Source organism: Saccostrea cucullata, unplaced genomic scaffold (assembly GCF_032062105.1).
Source record: "Saccostrea cucullata isolate Sc308-1 unplaced genomic scaffold, CSIRO_AGI_Scuc_v1 ctg5026, whole genome shotgun sequence".
NCBI lineage: Eukaryota > Metazoa > Mollusca > Bivalvia > Ostreida > Ostreidae > Saccostrea > Saccostrea cuccullata.
The window spans coordinates 7,740-28,009 of record NW_026934988.1 but is presented as its reverse complement, the minus strand read 5'-3'; the positions used below and the strand labels follow the sequence as shown (position 1 = coordinate 28,009).

Sequence of the window (20,270 nt, the reverse complement as noted above, 5' to 3'; positions counted from 1 at the left end):
AAAATCTGTAATGATATTGGGGGATGATAATTTTCTTTTTTATAAAACATCAAAAATAATTTTTTCGAATCGGTAATTTCTAAAACTGTACATTTGTTACCAAAAGAAAATTTAAATGCACAGAAATAGAGAGATGTATGTCTTCGTCTTTGGTTATATAACATAGATAAATCTGTATCGATTTCAGCCATTAAGTACATTTAGAGCCATTGAACTTCACTGACTCATCCAACGATTCGCACATTCACATGTTGGTAGACAAATCTCGACATCTGTTGGATCACCAAGGATATCTTTTCTTCCTTATACAATGTGGCCAGTCCGTCAGCCCGTCAGTTCTATACTTCCCATTCTGCGCTATAATAAACTGCGTTTGAAGTTAAAGGTATGTATATATTTTAAAAGTTTAAGGACAGCCGGTACGTTCCTAAATAGTATATACAGTGTAATTTTTTTTCAGAGATTTTGTCATTTAAGTATTCCTACTTTAACATGTTTATTCACAATAGCTTACCAGGCATTTGTGCAAGATACCAGATGATGGTGTTTCTTATACAATTCTTTTGAAAAAAATCTTAAATTGCCCACATAAAAAATAAAAGCATTAATTTGTTTTATTTTTTAAAGACAATTATAGAAACATGTTTAAAAATCATAGGGTATTTACAATGTTACACATTTTTAATACATTACGAAAATTTATAAAAACAGATATCTGAGGAACGTCTTGTCTGACCTCAAATTATAAATTAATAACAATAATATTTATGTTTATGTAAAACGTCCATTATAACCCCAAACAATTGCCTGTATTGCACGTAATTTTTATCATTCATCATGTGTTATTTGCCAAAGTCTGGGCAACAATCTTAATGTTCTAACTATGTAAAATGATTTAAGAAATAAAAGAAGAAAACATGGATCAATAATAATTAATGCTAATAATGTCTTCTCTTTTTTTCTTGAGAAGGGAATGTGTCACACTGTCATGGAAACTCTTGGATTTTGATTCCACGCATTCTCCAGAAAACATGCTGGCTCTAACATGTATTCAAAGCCGGGAGAAAATGTGACCACCACTACCTTCTATCCTCAGCCAGACAATTCACTTCCGATTCACACCCGAGATACCTACCTACTGATTGCGACATTTGTTTCTGTCCTCATCATCATGGGAATTGTGATTGCGTTTATTAACCGGAAGTGTCGTGATTCCATATCCAGAGCGAGGTTTCGTCTGCTCCATCTTCGTCACCACGATGTCTTGACGACAGGTCATCGGTGGAGGGCCAAGCATCGTAGAACTAGTACAAAATCCATGACGCACCATATACACAGCTTACATGACCCATACAGTCCCGTGTACAGCAAAGAGGTAAACGCCCCTGTGTCTTTTTTCACAGAGAAAAGAACAGTTCCAAAACAACTTGAAAGAAAAGTGTGCTCATCTGACACCTTGTACGAGTCTGGAAGCTGCAGTAGCGGCGCAGAATTGGATTCTGGTATATCTGTGATTTCCAGTAAAACAGAGATCCCAACATGTTCAATGCCAGAATGTCGCTCTACATTTGACAAAGCAAACACGAAAAAGAGCGCCAGCAAGCCAGAACTATGTCTAGCGCCCGATGTTAAGTTGGTCAGGGTTCTTATGCCGGAGTCTTTAGAAAAAGGAGGTAACGAAATTCCAATTGCCGTGGATAAAAGCTTCATTTACCATCAGCATAGGAGATGGGCAAAGAAGGGAACTATTGGTAAACCTAAACGTTATTCTGTGTATCTGGACAATTTGGATGGTAACAGAAATAATAGGATATTGCGTGCTAGGTTATCTAAATACGAAGTGGGTGATTTCACAGTTCACAGAACAGGAAGTCCAGAAAGGAGACATCTAGATGAAATTGATCATCAGTCATCATTCGATGTGATTTCGATGAGCAGCAACGACGAGCCTGTGGATGAAAATTTTAATAGAGCCCAGATAAAAGACGTTCACGAGCCATTCCACAGCACTACGTTTACGTCTTGCAGTAATTCAAATTGTGATAGAAAAACAAAGACAATCAATAATCTCGAATGTGAAAGTGTCTTTCCCGCGAAAGGAAAACAATCCCTGAATAACCCTGGTACTTTGTCATCTAAAAGTGTTTCCTCTAATAGTCCATCTTTCATGTCATCACCTGGTCCATATTCTTCAAATCATCACCACTATTCAGACCACAGTGTGTTCAAATTCAAAGAGGGCGCGACTTCACACAATTATTGCACGGAAAACCAGACAGGCTTGAAAAGCCTTTTGCCGTCTTTTCGGGAATTTGGAGAATTCTTAGAAGAAAGGAGACGGAAGCTCTCCAGTTAAATTCATATTTCTGACCATATTTTATAAGAACCACGAACGATAGTATTGTTCTCCCGCCTACCTGTAAGTCAATTCTTTAAAGTTAACATATTCGAATTATTTTCAAAATTTTTATAGATATTTATATGAATTTTCATAAAACGTTACTTATTTGGGATACCAAAGAGAGATAACTCTATAATTTTGGTAAAACTTGTGTTTTTCACTATAGAAATCAACGGAAAACGGAAAATATTTTTAAAACATCTTTCCCCCCGTGAAACAAAAATTCCTTTTTACAGGTAATATGGACTGTTATTTTACAAATTTTGGCCAAAGCTTTTTGTGTTTCACGGGGGGGAACATATGTTTATAGACAAAAAACGACAAAAATGCTGATTTTTCACCAATTTTAAAGCTATTTACAAATAAATAATGGTATTTTATTAATTTATATATGTTTATTTATTTGCATAAAACATACGAAAAGATATGAGAAACATTTTATCAGATTTAAGACTATTTAAAAATATGTTGATTCTTGAAAGTTCGATTTCACTAGAAAATATCGTCTACCCCCTTTTTTCGAGAGCTGGAATTAATGATAATTTAGTACCTAGCACTGGAATTAAAATGATTAATCAATTACCATAGAACTATTCTTTGTATTAAACAAATATTTAATGGCCATATTGCCATTAACATTGAATTTAATGGGTGCAAAATGTAGGCGGGAATCAAGAGTTAGAGTTCGTAGTTCTTTGAATGATATATATTTTGTATTCAAGGCATTTTTCATCACAATAAAGTGCACATATGTATAATATATATACGTATTTATTTAACATATTATTTAAAGTTGCAATTATACACAGATACTTACTTACTTACTTATCCTCTTCATCCCAGATGGGACATGAGGCTTCACAAGTCGTTGCTATCTTCCTCTGTCTTTTGCCACATACTGTGCCTGTCCCCACGAGTAGCCCATTTCCTCTATAGCTCTGATGCTAGGGTTCTTCTCCAAGTTGTTCGCGGTCTACCTCGCTTCCTCTTTCCAGATGGTGTCCAACGCTGTTTTAGGTATTCCATTCTGCACCGGGGCATTGTCATCACATATCCCAACCATCTCAATCTTCTTTGCTTGATTTCAGTTGTTATGCTCCTGCTTTTGCTTTTCTTGTGGAGGTCTCTGTTAGAGATCTTGTTCGGCCGGAAGATACGGTGAATTTTTCGAGGACAGTTGTTGTGGATACTTCTACTTTTCTCATGTCGCTGTCAAAAACACGCCAGCACTCGGTCTGAGCCATACAAGAGAGTTTAACACAGATAACCAGATACAGTGTTATTTAAATTTGTTCAAATTATGAGCTACGGGGAGAGGAAATTAGTTACTAGTTGGTATGATCAAGTTTTTCATGCTGCTACATAAGGTGAGCGTTGCAGTCCATGAGCCGCATGTTTTTGTTTTCCTTTGATACCCGGCCAATTTTTCATAAATAAATTCAACTTATGGAGTGTTAAGTAAATTGAATTCGAATACATTTATTTATTTCGAGTTTGTACAGTCGATTTTAATCTGTTATATTATGAATTCCGAATAATGATCACAACTATGTCATTTATTTATTTCTTTATATATTTATATATTTTTTTCGAATGTTGTGGTACGGGTGTGCAGTAATCATATGCGACGGAACCCGGGGGCTAGGGGGGGGCTTAGCCCCCCCCCCCACTTTTTTTCCAAATATATACTTAGTATTGACATTGAACATATCTTCGTAAGTTTAGCCCCCCCCACTTTCCACAGATACGTCTTAGTATAGGTTAAAACGGGGAAAGTGGAGGTGTTTGGAAGAAAATTTTTGGTACTGGAGTTCGAACCTACCCCCCCCCCCCCCCCCCCCCCCCCCCACGAAATAGGATTTTCGTGCTTGGGAAATAGACCTTTTCTTTTTTCTTTTTTTTTTTTTTTTGCTTGTTAGGTTTTTTTGAAGGTACAAAAAAAAACTTTATTACAATTAGCCCCCCCCCCCACTTTCAATTCGCTTCCGACGCCAATGGTCATAGAAAATTGTCTAGAAAGCTAATATTCGTTCACCATTAAGAGTGAAACAACATTCTTTCCTTAGAAAAAAGAGAGAAAATAAAAGGAAAGCTCTTTCCCAAGTCCGGTATATTTCATCAGAAAATAATTTTAAGCACAATTCACTTCTCTTAGTCAAACTTTGATACATTCTTTAATTTAATCTAATCAATATTTTATTATGTAAAGTCAGTTTACATACATGTATTTATTAATTGGATTAGACATCAGACATGGCCTATATATAAGTCCTCTCCAAAAATTAATACGTTATTTTAATTTTCAAATAAAAATCAGTAAACGACAGTTCTTTAAGGACCCAATCAAAGAGATGACCTTACATACTTGTTCATTTGTTACATATAATGATAATCAGACAATTGGAGTTCATTAACCTCAATTCGATCAGTCGATATAACTGGACAATACATGTACAATATTCCGGAGACAGATGGCAGGCTCCATTCATTTCTTCTTTGTACCATAAGAAATAGCAAATTGATTTTTATTATTCGATTTTTTTTTGGTCGTCATATGATCATAATAATGGAATGTGATTAAAACTCGAAATTTATTTCGGGATATAAACTTCATTTTGTTTTTGAGATTTTTTTTAAAAAGTTAACCAGAGCAACTTGCTGCTACATATGTATTTTTAATGTTTATTTATGAGAATGCATGCGTTTTAGTGATTGTTTTGACTAAATGCTATGAAATGTATTGATGTAAATACTGTCATATAATACTAGATGAGGAAAATATGTTGTATATACATGTAATTTCAACGATGTATCAATAAAAACCTAATTGTTAAAAACCGTATAGATTAAGAAGAGTTATCCTTCCTGAGTTCAGGATTGGATATCCTTAAACCCTGACACAGAAGCCAAATCCTCTTTTAATTTGGAACATCTGTAATTTGAGGGACTTCAGTTTCTGCAGATTCTGTAGATGTGCAATAAAATGTTGAATTTTTTCCCCTGTCCGATCCAAGTAAACCAAATTAATGACCCTTACCGAAAATATTGCTTTCCTGCAAATATTTGCTGCAAGTCTGCAGCAAACATTGCTGCAAGCTTGCAGCAGACATTGCTGCAAGCTTGCGGCAATGTAGTCAAAGAAAGCATGACAATCTACACAAAGCCTTGGTGTTTGCAGCAAGTTAGCGGCAAGTCTGCAGCAAGCTTGCTGCAAACATTTTACCATGCAAATGAGGTTTGCTGCAAGTCTGCAGCAAACACTGGATTTTCCAAATATGGAAACCTTGCTGCAAGCTTGCGGCAAACATTGCTGCAAGCCTGCCGCATTGCTGCAAACATTGCAGCAAGCTTGCAGCAAACATTGCTGCTAACTTGCAGCAAACAATTTCCTTATGGTTTTGGCACATTCTTTTGTACAAGCAGCAAGTTCACAGAAAGCCTTTGTCCTGACCTAAATCTGTTAAGTTTAGAGAAAATCCACCACATGTTTCTGAAATAATTCAGTTTTATGAAGTTATGATAGGCCCTCTTTACGTTCCTAGACAAAGTTTTCATACCTTTTTAAAATTAAAGTGCATGATAGCTTTTTATATGAACAAAACTTTAAGAACTTTACATATAATTTTTAATGAATATTTCCGTGATTACACATTTACTAATTAATTTGATAACATTTAACTGATTTAGGTCCATTAATACTTTTAAGAAGTATACATATGTGACATCGAAAAGAGGACTGAAATTCATTAGAAACAGATCTAGATTTGACCTAGCATTTACACCAGTTACTCAAACATGCTTTTAAGAAATATTCTTTCAAATATCAAAAATAAATCAATATCATTTCTTACCAATTAGATATCATTGATAGAATGAACACCTACATCCAGAGTTTGGCACTTTTAATCATTCAAAACGATGTATATTCGTAACAAAATACTAAAACGTGTACAACTTCAATTCCAACATTTCAAAATGGCCAGTTTTGTGTTGACCCAGTACAATCTGCGTTTCATTGGCTGATTTGACTTGTTTACTGTTCTTGCGAACTTCCTGCAAACATTTGAATAATGATATTGTTTCCTGCGAACTTGCTGCGAACATTAAATTGGCGTGTATGTTTCTTGCAATGTTCCTGCAAACATGTTGGGTTCCTGCGAATGTGCTGCAAGCTTGCAGCAATTGCTGCAATGTTTGCCGCAAGATCGCAGCTAGCGGCAATCATCTGCGAACAAGAAAATTTTCTTCCTGCGAACAATTTTGTTTGCTGCAAGCTTGCAGCAGACCTGCTGCAGGCCTGCAGCAAACATATCAGTTTGGTAAGGGGAATGCTGAAATGGTGATTTTTTGCCAAATGGTTTGTGCTCAAGCTTGTCTGTGTTAAAGAAACTCATCTCATTCATTTTTTTCAGTAAAGGCGTCTGATAAAAAAAAATGTTCATAACATGATAATGTCTAGAGAAATTACGTAACTAGACAACTAGAAATTTTATTGTAATTTTAAAACATGATTAAATAAGGTACAGTAACAGGATCTATATGCTTTTAAACAGTCCATGGCCGTGTAATAAAATCAGAGGGGATTTAAAAAAAAAAGGTATCAACAAGTACTTTTTTGTTTTTGAAGGGGAAAATTTGAAAAAGTCGAGACTTCTATTAGACAATCTAAGACTACATAATAGCTCGGGCTCGTGATACAAATTTAACTGAAACCAAGAAATTGATTGGCCGCGAAGGATTGGCGCTTTATTTGTTTGTATCAGACAACAAAAAAGGAACAAGTCAGGATTTCTGCTGCTTTGAAGATTCATGAGGGGATTTGTTTAAATGAGTTTAAACAGATTTATTGACTGCGTCAAATACTTGCATCTGTACAAATGAGAAGAAGCCGTTGAAACTTGAATACTGCGGAAGAGTAGTCAGTAGGAAACGCGTTCAGAACTGGAACAAGTCAACTGAAGATTTTTTTTCTGGTAATGTTCATGTATCAGGACCTCAATAGTATAATCAGTTATGTGAACATTGAACAATTAATTTTAAATGGCAACTTTATTCTTATATCTGTTAATCCATTCAATCAATACAATTTAGTTGTGAACCTAATCACGGCGGAGAATCTACGTCATCCGGTAACTGGAAAAACCCGAAACCCCCCGATTTTTGGAGAATACCCATACAGGAGGGGTGAAACCCCAATAAAGTGGTGGAAACCCCATAAAATTGAATGTAATGGGGTACTATAAGGCCTAAGGTGATGTTTAATTGAATGATATTGACATCCGTAAATTTTTATAGCCAATTTTACCTCAGAATCGACGGGTTTCTTCTTGTCTTGATATACTGCACACCACGCCCGATCTAAATTCGCGATCGCTGAAGTCGTTTCGAGTAATCCGTGGAAATAATTACTGTAATCTTGATCAATATGAATATTATATTATGTATGAATATTATTTTTAAAAAAAATTATTTGTAAGGAAACCTTAAGAATATAAAAGAAGTATGAAATATTTATCATGTTGAAAGACATTACAGTGCAATGTTTAATTGAATTTTTTAAAAAGAATTTAACTAGTCCATTAATCAAGAAATAAAGTCATTTTTATAAATTCCAATTATTTATAATATGTAATTAAATTAAATTAACTAATGAATGAATCTATTAATGTAATTATTATAATGAAAGACATTACAGTGAAATTTTTAATTGAAAGTGTTTTTATGAATTTAACTAGTCCATTAATCAAGGAATAAAGTAATTTTTCTCAATTCCAATCATTTATAACATGTAATTAAATTAAATTAACTAATGAATGAATTTGTTAATTTATTTAATTTTTAATTAAGGTGTTTGTTTTGAAATGTTTTCTTCTATGTTTAATAATTAATCTTTAAATTCAGTATATTCATTCATTATTATTTTCCAGTTACTAATTTTTTGTTTTAATGTTTTTGGTTCTGTTTTTTTTTTTGGGAGAGTGTTTTGTACGGAAGCCCTGGAGGGACATTGACTTACTTGTTATGACTTATTTGTTATAACTTTTTTGTTTTCACTTATTTGTTTTGAGATATTTTTTTGTTAGTTCTAACTAAGTGTAGGTAAGCTATTGAAAACGATTGATCGTAGTTTTTTAGTTAAACGTACAAAACTGATGTGATTACTTAATTTTTATCTGTTAATTACGGACGCCCTTGAGGGATATTGACTTTTTTCTTATGTGTTTTGACTTATTTCTTATGTGTGTTGACTTATTTCTTATGTGTCTTGACTTAGTACTTATGACTTAACTTTGAATTCTTGTTATTTTGAATTTGTTATGACAAGTTTAGTGCACAAAAATTGGCGTGAAAGATGGAGGCAACGTATAGTTTCAGAAAAAAGAAAAAAATGTCCTTGAATTTATTACTAACGACAAGATAAAATAGTAGTCATGTTCTTGTCTTCAATCATTATTTGGAAGTTACATATAAGAATTAAGTAATAACTTTTAGAAAATAAGAATTAAGTTATAACAACAAAAATAATATTTACTTTAGAAATCACAACTGTACTGGAAGTTAAAATACAATTTGTCAATCAAAAAGCACGGTTAAAATAGGACTAAATATCATTTTATCATAAAAGTAAGCTGAGCAACAGGTTTACAATAGCTTTCTTAAACTTAATTATAACTAGCTACCAAACATTCACAACAAATAAGTCAAAACAAAAAAGTTATAACAAATAAGTCATAACAAGTAAGTCAATGTCCCTCCAGGGCTTCCGTAGGGGAGAGTGTGTGTGTGTGTGTGGTTTTTTTTTGGTTTATTTTTTGTTTTGTTTTGTTTTGTTTTTTATGCAAGTAATAGAAAAAAAATATACTCATTGATATGAGAAAGCAACATGTATCCATTACAATGAAATTATTAGAATCCAGGTCTATGAAATAAAAAAGTCTGATAAAAAAATAATAAAAATGTGCATGTTGCATATGTGAATCCTTGTACAGTTGGTATTGTAACATTATTGTGAGAATATTATTCACACCTCAGCTAGCTCTGTTGTTTTGTACTGGGATAGACAGGCACCCCTGTGTGTGTACATGCACTATATACACAGCTGTTGACACTTGGTCAACTTGATAATAAACACCTTTTGTTTAAACACCTGGGTTCCCAGCTAGTCTGACCAACCCCCCTCTGGCAGGGCATGTGTATATACATTGAACCTTTACTATTCTGCCTGATACTAACCCTATTCTAAGTTCTAACCTAACACAACACCCTACTCTAGAAAAAATAATAAATATACAATCTTAAAAACATTTTTGGTTTTGTTTTTTGGTTTAAGACTGACTGATTATTGGCCTCTGATCTACTGTATTTAAGATTTTTTTAAAGTTGTAGTCCTGTCCACTTTTTTACGTTTTTTTAGATACAGCTAGAGGTAACTGACACAGCTGCATGCATAGTCCATGCACTTGAAAAATGGTAATTTCTACCACAATCCCTAAGTGATTCCTCATACTTAGGAGCTACATCTGAACTTCAGTTCTTTTATTTTGTTGTGTGATTTTTTTTTCCTTCTGTTTTTTTCTTTTATTTCATATATGTTGTAATTTAAAGACAATTCAAAATGTAAACAACTGATGTAAATTTTTTTTTTCTAAGAAAAGAACATAAAAAAGTTACTTTGAAATAAAATATCTATATATTTGAAAATTGATATATTATTCTAATTTACTATTTATTTCAGGTTTCAGTATTTTCATCTTTTGACTTTGATTTATTTTTTGTTCTCTTTTTAACATATAAGTAATTATTATTTTTAATTTTTATTGTTGCTTTGAACCTTTGAATTTCAAATTTTTATATCCCTACATTCAGAATTAGTCTAAAATCTCAAAAATAAATTCAATATTTTCATATTTTGAATTTTATTTATTTTTTTTGTTCTCTTTGTAACAAATAAGTAATGAATTATCTTTACTATTTTTTTTTTTGTTAATGTTGCTTTGAAGCTTTTGGATATTTTCATATCTCTAAATTCAGATTTTCTCTAAAATATCCTAAATGAAATTTTTTTTTTAAATTATGACTCTACAAAAAGGAGGCCTCCACGTGGCTAGAGCTGGTAACATTGGGATAATATGAATAATAATTGATACACAAATTCATATTTTCTTAATGGCTAACGTCCTTACATTTTTTGTTAAATACTTATTACATAATTAATATTTTACAATTATCATTGTAAAACAAATATAATTGTGGAAATTATTATGAATTATTTTAATATTATCTATAAAATTATATTGACAAACAGCTCGCTTCGAATTTAGATCGGGCGTGGTGTACGGTAAACTCGTAATGGCGCCCGATTTCCGTCGATTCTGAGGTAAAATTGGCTATAAAAATTTACGAATGTCAATATCATTCAATTAACATCACCTTAGGCCTTATTGTACCCCATCACGTTCAATTTTATGGGGTTTCCACCACTTTATTGGGGTTTCACCCTTCCTGTATGGGTATTCTCCAAAAATGGGGGGGTTTCGGGTTTTTCCAGTCACCCTACGTCATCGGACGGGATTAGGACACACAAAAATGGAGGACAAATGCTCCGCTTCGATGTAAGAAGTTGATATTTTTGCACTTATAAGGAATGAATATTAAATCAGTATCCTGCCTAAAGTATGCCAAAGAACGTCAACTACAATAGACAATGTACGTTTGCTCGTGATAGAATCTTATTGTTCCAAACACTTCGACACAGTTTGAAAACAAGTGAGAAAAAACCGGGATGTGGGGTACACATTTTTAAAATTCGACCAAGTATTCGCATGTCCAAATGTACTAGACATTTTATTCTTCCGCGTTTACACTAGAACTAATATTTTTTAAAAATCCTGATTTTTTAAATAGTTTATTATGCTTTAATTATCCAAGAAAAAAGTATAAATCGTTTTGTTTTCAGAAATGATGAAGGGCACACCAACACTAAAACGGATATGGGACACACAATAAGTTACTTTCAAATTGAAACATCGAGCATTCATATCTTAAAGTTTCCATTTAAATGACTGCCGTTTGATAGTATATGAACAATAACCTGTACAACTCATCTTTGTCATCCAAATACTTGATTCCCTTGGTTTGCTTGTATCCATACAAAAATTATAAGTTGAAAACGCTGGTCTGATCCTCAACAAAAGCTTCCAACATGAATTTTAAATTTTGACTTTTATTAAATTTCATGTAGAAATTTACCGGTGTTCACTTCTGCAGATCCATAGAAAGAGGGGGGAGGGTCGAAGTCCAGAGATTATGTTTATTTTAAGATATATCTATTTTAAGTTACATGACATCCGCCTCCCCCCCCCCCCCCCCCCCCCCCCGAAAAAAAAAACACGAAACACACACACACACACACACACACACAAACTCGTTTAAGTAAGTAACAAATAAGTTTTTTTCAGCTTTGTTGCTTACTTTATTGCTTGTCAAAATAGTTTGGAGTCAGAAAATTCTTTGGACTTTGTGTGGACTCCCCCCCCCCCCTCTCTCTCTCCCTTCCATCCCGAAAAAGTTCTTAAATCTGCAAATTGGTATTAATAAGATCTTTGTCACTAGCATGTCTTTTAATATGGGAAAGAGATCAAGAACTTTTCTTATGCTCAAATATTTGCAACAACTGACCTTCCAGGTGATAATAAGAATTTATTTTCCCTACACAGTGGTCTAAAAATAGATCGGGAAATTCCAAATTGCAACAAATAGTTTTGGAAAGCTATTTTATTTGCTCCTAGCTTGCACTCAGGTGAACATAATATTAGTAATCGAATGTATGAAAGTGGTTGCCAGTGATGGGCAGGGCCAGAACAAAAATTGAAGTTAAAAATTGTCTTTTCGTGGGTGCCAATCAAAGGTTTTTAGCTGTCATTTTTCTCTGATAATGACCCCCCCCCTTTCAAAACTTATCATATAAAAGAGCTTGACATTATTTCTTTTTCATGTATAGCTACTAAAGTACTTTTTACAACAACAAAAAAGTCCCAATTTATACTGCTGGTAATGTTTATTTAAGCCTGCTCCTATCATTGCTTTTGGCTAATATTCCAGCGAATGTAAATAAGATGACATGAACTGCTTTATGAGTACGTAATATTTAATCACTGATTCATACATGTGTCTTTCCTGATATACTTTATTTTATCAAATAAAATACACAACATGACTATCTTAATATAGTCATGTTGTATATTTTATTTCATAAAATAAAGCATATCAGGAAAGACACATGTATAATAAAACAATAATAATTTTTTTCAATTAATACGATGATTTTAACTTCGAAGTACAATATTCAATTTTGTCTTTTTTTCTCAAATATATGGAGTCGGTAATTAACTATTAGAATTTTGAAAGAAGTTTGTCAGCTGTTGCAAATATTTGAGCATAAGAAAAATTCCCTAATCTCGGCTTCCTATCAGCTGACATACTAGAGTCTTACCGACAAAGATTTAATAAAAACAAACACTGAATATGCAAATACAGAAACTTTTCGAAGGGGGGGGGTGTCCACACAAACTCAGAAAAAGAAGTTCTGACTCCAAAACATTTTTACAAGCAAAGAAATTAAACAATCAATCTCAAAAAGCTATTTTATGTGTGTTTAATTGGGTCTGGGTCGTGTTACTTAACACAAAAGTATCGTAGAGTACGTAAAATCATATACATAGACTCCGGACTTCAACCCTCCTTTTAGATCCGCACATGTAAATACTAGTATCTTTCAATATGATATTTAATAAAAGTCAAAATTTAAAATTCATTTTGGCAGCTAATGACCTTTTGTTGAGGATCAGACCGGCCATTTCAACTTATAATATTTGAATTTTTGTATGGATACAAGCAAACCAAGGGAATTCCAATTAAAGAATTTTCTGACTCCAAACTATTTTGACAAGCAGAAAAGTAAGCAACAAAGCTAAAAAAAAAATTATTTCGTGAGTTTGTACAGGTGTGTGTGTGTGTGTGTGGTTTTTTTTTCGGGGGGGGGGGGTATTTTTTTTTCGAGGGGGGGGGGGGCGGATGTCGTGTATCTTTAAATGGAAATATCATAAAATAAACACAATCTCCGGACTTCGACCCTCCCCCCTCTTTCTATGGATCTGTAGAAGTGAATACCGGTAAATTTCTACATGAAATTTAATAAAAGTCAAAATTTAAAATTCATGTTGGAAGCTTTTGTTGAAGATCAGACCAGCGTTTTCAACTTATAATTTTTGTATGGATACAAGCAAACCAAGGGAATCAAGTATTTGGATGAGTATTACAAAGATGAGTTGTACAGGTTATTGTTCATATACTATCAAACGGCAGTCATTTAAATGGAAACTTTAAGATATGAATGCTCGATGTTTCAATTTGAAAGTAACTTATTGTGTGTCCCATATCCGTTTTAGTGTTGGTGTGCCCTTCATCATTTCTGAAAACAAAACGATTTATACTTTTTTCTTGGATAATTAAAGCATAACAAACTATTTAAAAAATCAGGATTTTTTAAAAATATTAGTTCTAGTGTAAACGCGGAAGAATAAAATGTCTAGTACATTTGGACATGCGAATACTTGGTCGAATTTTAAAAAATGTGTACCCCACATCCCGGTTTTTTCTCACTTGTTTTCAAACTGTGTCGAAGTGTTTGGAACAATAAGATTCTATCACGAGCAAACGTACATTGTCTATTGTAGTTGACGTTCTTTGGCATACTTTAGGCAGGATACTGATTTAATATTCATTCCTTATAAGTGCAAAAATATCAACTTCTTACATCGAAGCGGAGCATTTGTCCTCCATTTTTGTGTGTCCTAATCCCGTCCGATGACGTAGATTCTCCGCCGTGCTAATGGAGCCCTGTATTTATTTATAATTTTTATTGTGTAACAGGAGAAAATGAGTGATAGGAAAGGGGAGGTAATAAAAGATGATATCCCAGCAAGTCTGACCAACCCTGGATTTAGCACTCCAGCAAGTCTGACGAATCCAACTTTCAGTACAACAGAAAATGTTAGCTTCCACGGATCACACTTTGCTGAAGAGGAAATGGAGGACACATGCTCCTCTCCAAAGAAGCTAAAGTCTCACCTATTGTCACCAGACATAAAATCTCTACCTTGTATGTTTATTTTTTTATTCTCTTTTTTAATATAATATATTGTCTTCAATTGTAAATCTAAGTTTTTCTAAATTTCGAAACCTAAATCAAGTAATATTTAATTCAGATCTGTAGATTCTGACAACTGTCAGTCTGTCAATGATTGTAGAGATTTTATTCATTTCTTTTTTCATTAGATGATGTCCAAGAAGAAATAGAATGCTTATACGAGTTTGTACCAGAAATAGATCATCACTTTGTGGTCCTAGACAAAATTGGAGAGGGTAGGTTTTATTATTGTTTTAGTAGAAGTGAAGTGTAAATGCATTAAAGATTTCATTCACATTGACTGAAAAACTAAGTTGCTAATTGTTTTTAGATATGTTGTACCTCATAGTCATGTTAAAATTTGTGTTAAATTGCATATTTTGATACTGAAGAATTTATTTTCAGGAACGTTTAGTTCAGTTTTCCTAGCTCAACTAAAGCACTATAAAGAATTACCTCAGAAGTTTGCACTGAAACATATTATTCCTACAAGTCACCCAAGTCGTATCGAAGGAGAGTTGAGATGTCTACAAGAAATAGGGTATTTTCATTAATTCATCACATTGATATAAAATAAATGTATGTTGACCACATTCAGCTCTCAGTAGCAAATTAAAGGGGTAATTTGTTGATTGTTTGTGAAATATTTTATTTTGCAGTGGTTGTGACAATGTTATGGGAGTAGAACTCTGCATCAGACACAAGGATCATGTTGTCATAGTGATGCCCTACTTTCCACATAAAAAGTTCCAGGTAGGATCAGTTTTCTTTATGCTGTACCTGGGGAGATGATCACAACAATTATAGATGTTTTATTTTAAACCTTATAACATCACTGTACAATTCTCTATTTTTTTGTTGTTGAAACTTTTAATTTTGTACAGTGATAAGTGCCAAAATTAGATCCTATTTTCTGCTTGTATGCTTTAAATATAAATTCATTGTCTTGCAGGACTACATACTGACTCTAAGTGTCGGTGAGGTCAGGGAATATATGAGAAATTTGTTGATTGCCCTCCGACGAGTTCACAAGTTTGAAGTTATCCACCGAGATGTTAAACCAAGCAACTTCCTGTATGATAGTGTAACCAAACAGTAAGTGACCATGGAAAACTGTACTAGCAATTTAGAAAACAAATAACAATTGCAGTGTAAAGATGTAAAGTTTACAAGTGTTTTAGCTTAATAACATCATAAACACATGGGTGACCTGCTGTTGTTTTTCAGGTATGCTTTGGTGGATTTTGGTTTGGCACACAAGGTAAAGTCACAGCCAAATGAAATGAAGTTGAAGAGTCAGAAAACAGAGAGCACAACATCGGGCAGATCTACAAGAAATCCATTGTCTCCTACCTCATCTTCACAACAAAATAAACAGGTCCTTATTGGTTGAATGACATCACAGGCAAAATTATATTTCACAATATTAAAAATGAACATAGGGGGATAACATAGGAAGGATTTGAAGTTGTATTGTGAAAAGTCTTTAATTTTGAAGCTATCCAATATTCTTATATAATGAATTTGTATGTTTCAAAGAAAATGATGTAACAAATGTTGCCTTTGATTCACTCAATACAAAGATATGTAGATGTTTACTTAGGGCTCAGTAAATAAGATATTTTGTGAAATCTAGGTATTGACCAAATGAAAGGGCTATTGTTGTATAAAATTTAGATAACAGTCTTATTACATATTCATACGAGGGCCGTTCAAAAATTACGCGGACTCTACTATTATTTACTCTTACAGACGTCATATAGTTATGAAATTTCACAGAAATATGTATCTTAAAGATTTCAATAAATTTTGGGCAAAATTTCTGAATTTTAAAAATATTCTATTAAAATTATCGGTATTTTGATGTCTCTGATGGAGAGGTACGGAGCATGACAAAAAATCTGAAGCAAAAGCATGCGGAATCCAAAATTTATCTCATTAATTTTCTATAATTCGCTATATTTTTCGACAATTTTCTCAAATGTATCTTTAAATTGTTCCGTTATTATGTATTTAGATTTCTGACATGATATTTGAAGTACTAACAGAAATATAGTGGTTTTTCTCCGATGCGATTCTCATGAAAACGACTGTGAAAATGACGTCTCCTGAATTGACGGCGCACCACACTTTTGTTAAATTATATGTTATTCTCGAGATATCGCCAACATAGATCCAAAATATACATAATAAAAAACGTAGTATGCTAGGGTATTCGTGACAGTCGTCCACAAATTGCAAATTGAAATTTTAGACCATTAGACCTCTGTGTAAAGGCTATACGAGAGGACGGGAAGAAGATTATCGACGACAACTTTATCCAGACTGTAAAGAACGTGATTGAGAATCACCAATATCACACTATATCTCATATATACCTGTCGTTTTTTGCTTTAAAAAAAAAAAATAATACTCTTTACCCGTTTAATAGATTTTAAGCTTGGCAAGAAATGGTGTTTAGATGTTGGGTAGGTAAGGTCACTCAAACTTTATGTAGGAACTCTGGGAATATGTTGAGAAAATGAAAGCTCAATCACATATTTTTTTATAATGCCTGTGACGTCGAAGATTTTGCTGCTCCATGACTTAATGATATGTCCTGATAAATCACTCAAAATTGATACCAATTTACAACATTTTGATATGAAATTTTGAAGACCATATAAGTAAAGATTCTTTTATATTATGTGTGACATTTTACCCGATTATGTCGTCAAATATTTTTTCTGTGCAACAAGTCCGCGTAATTTTTGAACGGCCCTCGTATTAAGGACAATTTTTATACCTGTGTTCTTTTTTATACATATATCTCATGTGATAGCATTACCAATTTTCAGAAAATAGCAGCAGGCAAGAAATCACAAAGTTATGTTACTCCAGAATTAGAGAACTCTACATTTGCAAGACGAATTAAGTCTCCTCGAAGGGTTTTGTTAGCGAAAAGAGCACTTCTGGCTAAAAATAAACCCAGTGAGCTTGAAAAGGGTGCAAAGCCAAGTGCAGTGTTGTCCACATGTGACTGCTTTGGAAAACCCCAAGTCTGCAGTATTTGTAATGCAAGGTAAATTGAAAGTAGGAAAAGATAATTTTACATTGTAGATTGTTTGTTGATTTCAGAATGCATATGTATATTAATCATAGAATTTTACACACATGGTAAATACAAAAAGTTTTCATAGTAAATTGTAATAAGATAAAAACCATGGAGAATCCCTGAAGGGCCATTTTCTAATCTATATCATTTTAAATTTCTGATATTTTATCGGAAATTTGTTGATTTAATACTGAAGTATTGTAAAATAATAATATCTATTTATAACTGCTTTATTTTTTAATTAAAAACTATGTTTTGAAATATGGCCTGAAATTCAATTATTATCTTGTGTCGTAGAATGAATCAGCAGGCACCAAGGGCAGGAACACCTGGTTTTAGAGCTCCAGAAGTCCTGATGAAATTTCCTGATCAGACTACAGGTATGTATGTAATTTGATGTTGTTTATCTATACAATATTTAGTATAGAATACCTTATATTTTGTATAAAATACTGATTCATTACATCATATTTATTTGCAGCTGTTGATATATGGTCAGCTGGGGTGATTTTCCTGTCCCTTTTGAGTGGACGTTATCCATTCTTCCGAGCCAATGACGACATGACAGCGCTAGCACAGATCATAAGCATTATGGGCAGTGAGGAAGTCAGCAAATCTGCCAAGGCATATGGTTTGTAATTTACGAAGTATTTTAGAATTTTGAAAATTTGTATCAGAATCTTATCTAGATGCAGATGTCAACTGAACAACATATATACTCATTTATTTTTCTTATGCAGAATGTAAATATCTATAGAAATGATGTAAATGGTAGTTTTTAGAAAAACCTTTTACAAAATTTTTCTTTTTTAATTTATTATCTCTTTCAAAATAAAGAAGACTGAAAATTATGTATTTTTGTTCAAAGGTAAACATTTGATTTGTCACCCCGGTAATAAATCTGTGGACCTAAAAGTTCTGTGCACCAGACTTCGAGAAGGTCCAGCCGCTAAACATCACGCTTCACAGAGGGACAGTCTTAGTGATAAAGAAAATGATGCCTTCACTTCCTGGTCTGGTGTTCCGGACTCAGCTTTTGATTTACTGAGGAAGCTGTTGGACATGAACCCCTTCACCAGAATCTCAGCGGACCAAGCTCTACAACATGAATTCTTCAAGGGACTTAGTTGATGGAAACATTCTCCTGTTCATTGTTGTTGAATGACATTGGTCGTTGATCAAGATAATTTATTCTTAATATGGGAATCATTGTCTAAGTGAAAAGAAGAGTGCTGAGCAAGGAATACCAAAGAGGAATAGAGGGTAATAGGCATGGATGTCTCATTGCTTAATTCTCAAACTTTAAAAAAAAAAAATTGTATTAAAATGAAATACTCTTATACAATGAATCAGGTATCATTAGACAGTCAATTGGCTCATGTTAAGATTATTCAAATTAAAGTTTCCTTTTTATACGCCCGTTTTAAGACGGGACGTATTATGTTATAGGCTTCATGTCCGTCCGTCTTTCTGTTAGCTTTTTTGTTTCCGGCTCATAACTTTAATACTACTAGGCCTAGGATTACCAAACTTTGTCATCTGATGCATCTTGGGTAGAAGGTGTGTTGCGCACAAAAAGTAGGTCGCTCTGACCTTTAATTAAGAAGTTATAGCCAAATATGGAAAAATCCTTTCCGGCCCATAACTAGAAAACCATAAGACCTACAATCATCAAACTTGGCCAGTTTATGCATCTTAGGTAGAAGGTGTGTCGCGACCTATTTCAAGGTCATTGTGACCTTTAATTTAAGTGAATTTTTAAAAAAAAAATGTGTCTTTTTAATATTCATTTACACATCCCAAATAATGTAAGAGTATTGCACTGTTCTTATTAAAAAAGTGTTAAATCAAGAAAATACTTATTTTTTTTAAGCATATACTTGACAGCAATCTAAAACAAATATAATGTATGTTAGAGAAATCCCATGTCTCCCATGAGTGTAATTATCAAGCACTGGTCAAGAAGAATTTTGATAACAGAAAATTGCATGTCAAATTAGAGAGAAATTAATGGGTTTTGAGTGCGAGGAGCTAATTGACATAGCATTGGCGTTATCTATATCCCTTGAGAATTGGGCAAATGGGTAAGCCTGTTTGATTAAAAATAGCTCTTGTTGACTAGCTTAAGTTTTGAAATGAATTTGATGAAAAGTAATTAAAACTAATTTGATATTGCATAATAGACTAATCTGATAATATGTAATATTATTAATTTAAAAACTAATTTTATGGGGTGGGGTTGAATCAGCATGTCCATATGAATTACATACTAAAACCTGTCGGACATTAAATCTCAACCAAAAAAAAAAAATCTGAGAGTATTTTATAGTAGATAGTGCAGACCCATTCATCTCTTGGTAGTAATGAGTAGACAAGCATCCAGTTAAAGATTAATTAATGAGTTCAATGTAGGAAGGCTAGCTGTCTCTGTCGCTCTGATTAAGCAGCCCTTTGGGGATTAGACAGAAGAACTGCTGGTCAGTTTATAACATATGTCATTTGATGGCCAGCCTTTTTTTTCAAAATTAATTTGGTATAGATTAAGTTGTTAAGACTAATTTGATGATGGGCATTTGACAAGGTCTAAC

At 33.2% G+C, this 20,270-nt stretch overlaps 2 protein-coding genes across 2 annotated transcripts; both read left to right on the top strand.

Moving 5' to 3' along the window:
• The first annotated feature begins 319 nt into the window (after positions 1-319).
• Positions 320-2,356, top strand: LOC134241689 (uncharacterized). Its single transcript, XM_062723716.1, has 2 exons — positions 320-385; positions 971-2,356. The coding sequence occupies exon 2, from the start codon at positions 1,046-1,048 to the stop codon at positions 2,354-2,356; it is 1,311 nt and encodes a 436-aa protein (XP_062579700.1). The 5' UTR covers positions 320-385; positions 971-1,045.
• A 4,759-nt stretch (positions 2,357-7,115) lies between these two features.
• LOC134241687 (cell division cycle 7-related protein kinase-like) lies at positions 7,116-18,991 on the top strand. Its single transcript, XM_062723713.1, has 11 exons — positions 7,116-7,374; positions 14,333-14,561; positions 14,738-14,824; positions 14,994-15,129; positions 15,248-15,341; positions 15,541-15,683; positions 15,816-15,966; positions 17,426-17,649; positions 17,980-18,062; positions 18,164-18,313; positions 18,551-18,991. The coding sequence occupies exons 2-11, from the start codon at positions 14,339-14,341 to the stop codon at positions 18,811-18,813; spliced, it is 1,554 nt and encodes a 517-aa protein (XP_062579697.1). The 5' UTR covers positions 7,116-7,374; positions 14,333-14,338; the 3' UTR covers positions 18,814-18,991.
• Positions 18,992-20,270: the final 1,279 nt, after the last annotated feature.

Excerpts from the sequence above, each read along its gene's own strand:
- LOC134241687 (XM_062723713.1), top strand. The coding sequence starts at position 14,339 with ATGAGTGATAGGAAAGGGGAGGTAATAAAAGATGATATCCCAGCAAGT. Across the intron at positions 14,825-14,993 it reads CCTAGACAAAATTGGAGAGG|GAACGTTTAGTTCAGTTTTC; the intron begins GTAGGTTTTATT and ends ATTTATTTTCAG. Across the intron at positions 18,314-18,550 it reads CAAATCTGCCAAGGCATATG|GTAAACATTTGATTTGTCAC; the intron begins GTTTGTAATTTA and ends TTTTGTTCAAAG.
- LOC134241689 (XM_062723716.1), top strand. The coding sequence starts at position 1,046 with ATGTATTCAAAGCCGGGAGAAAATGTGACCACCACTACCTTCTATCCT.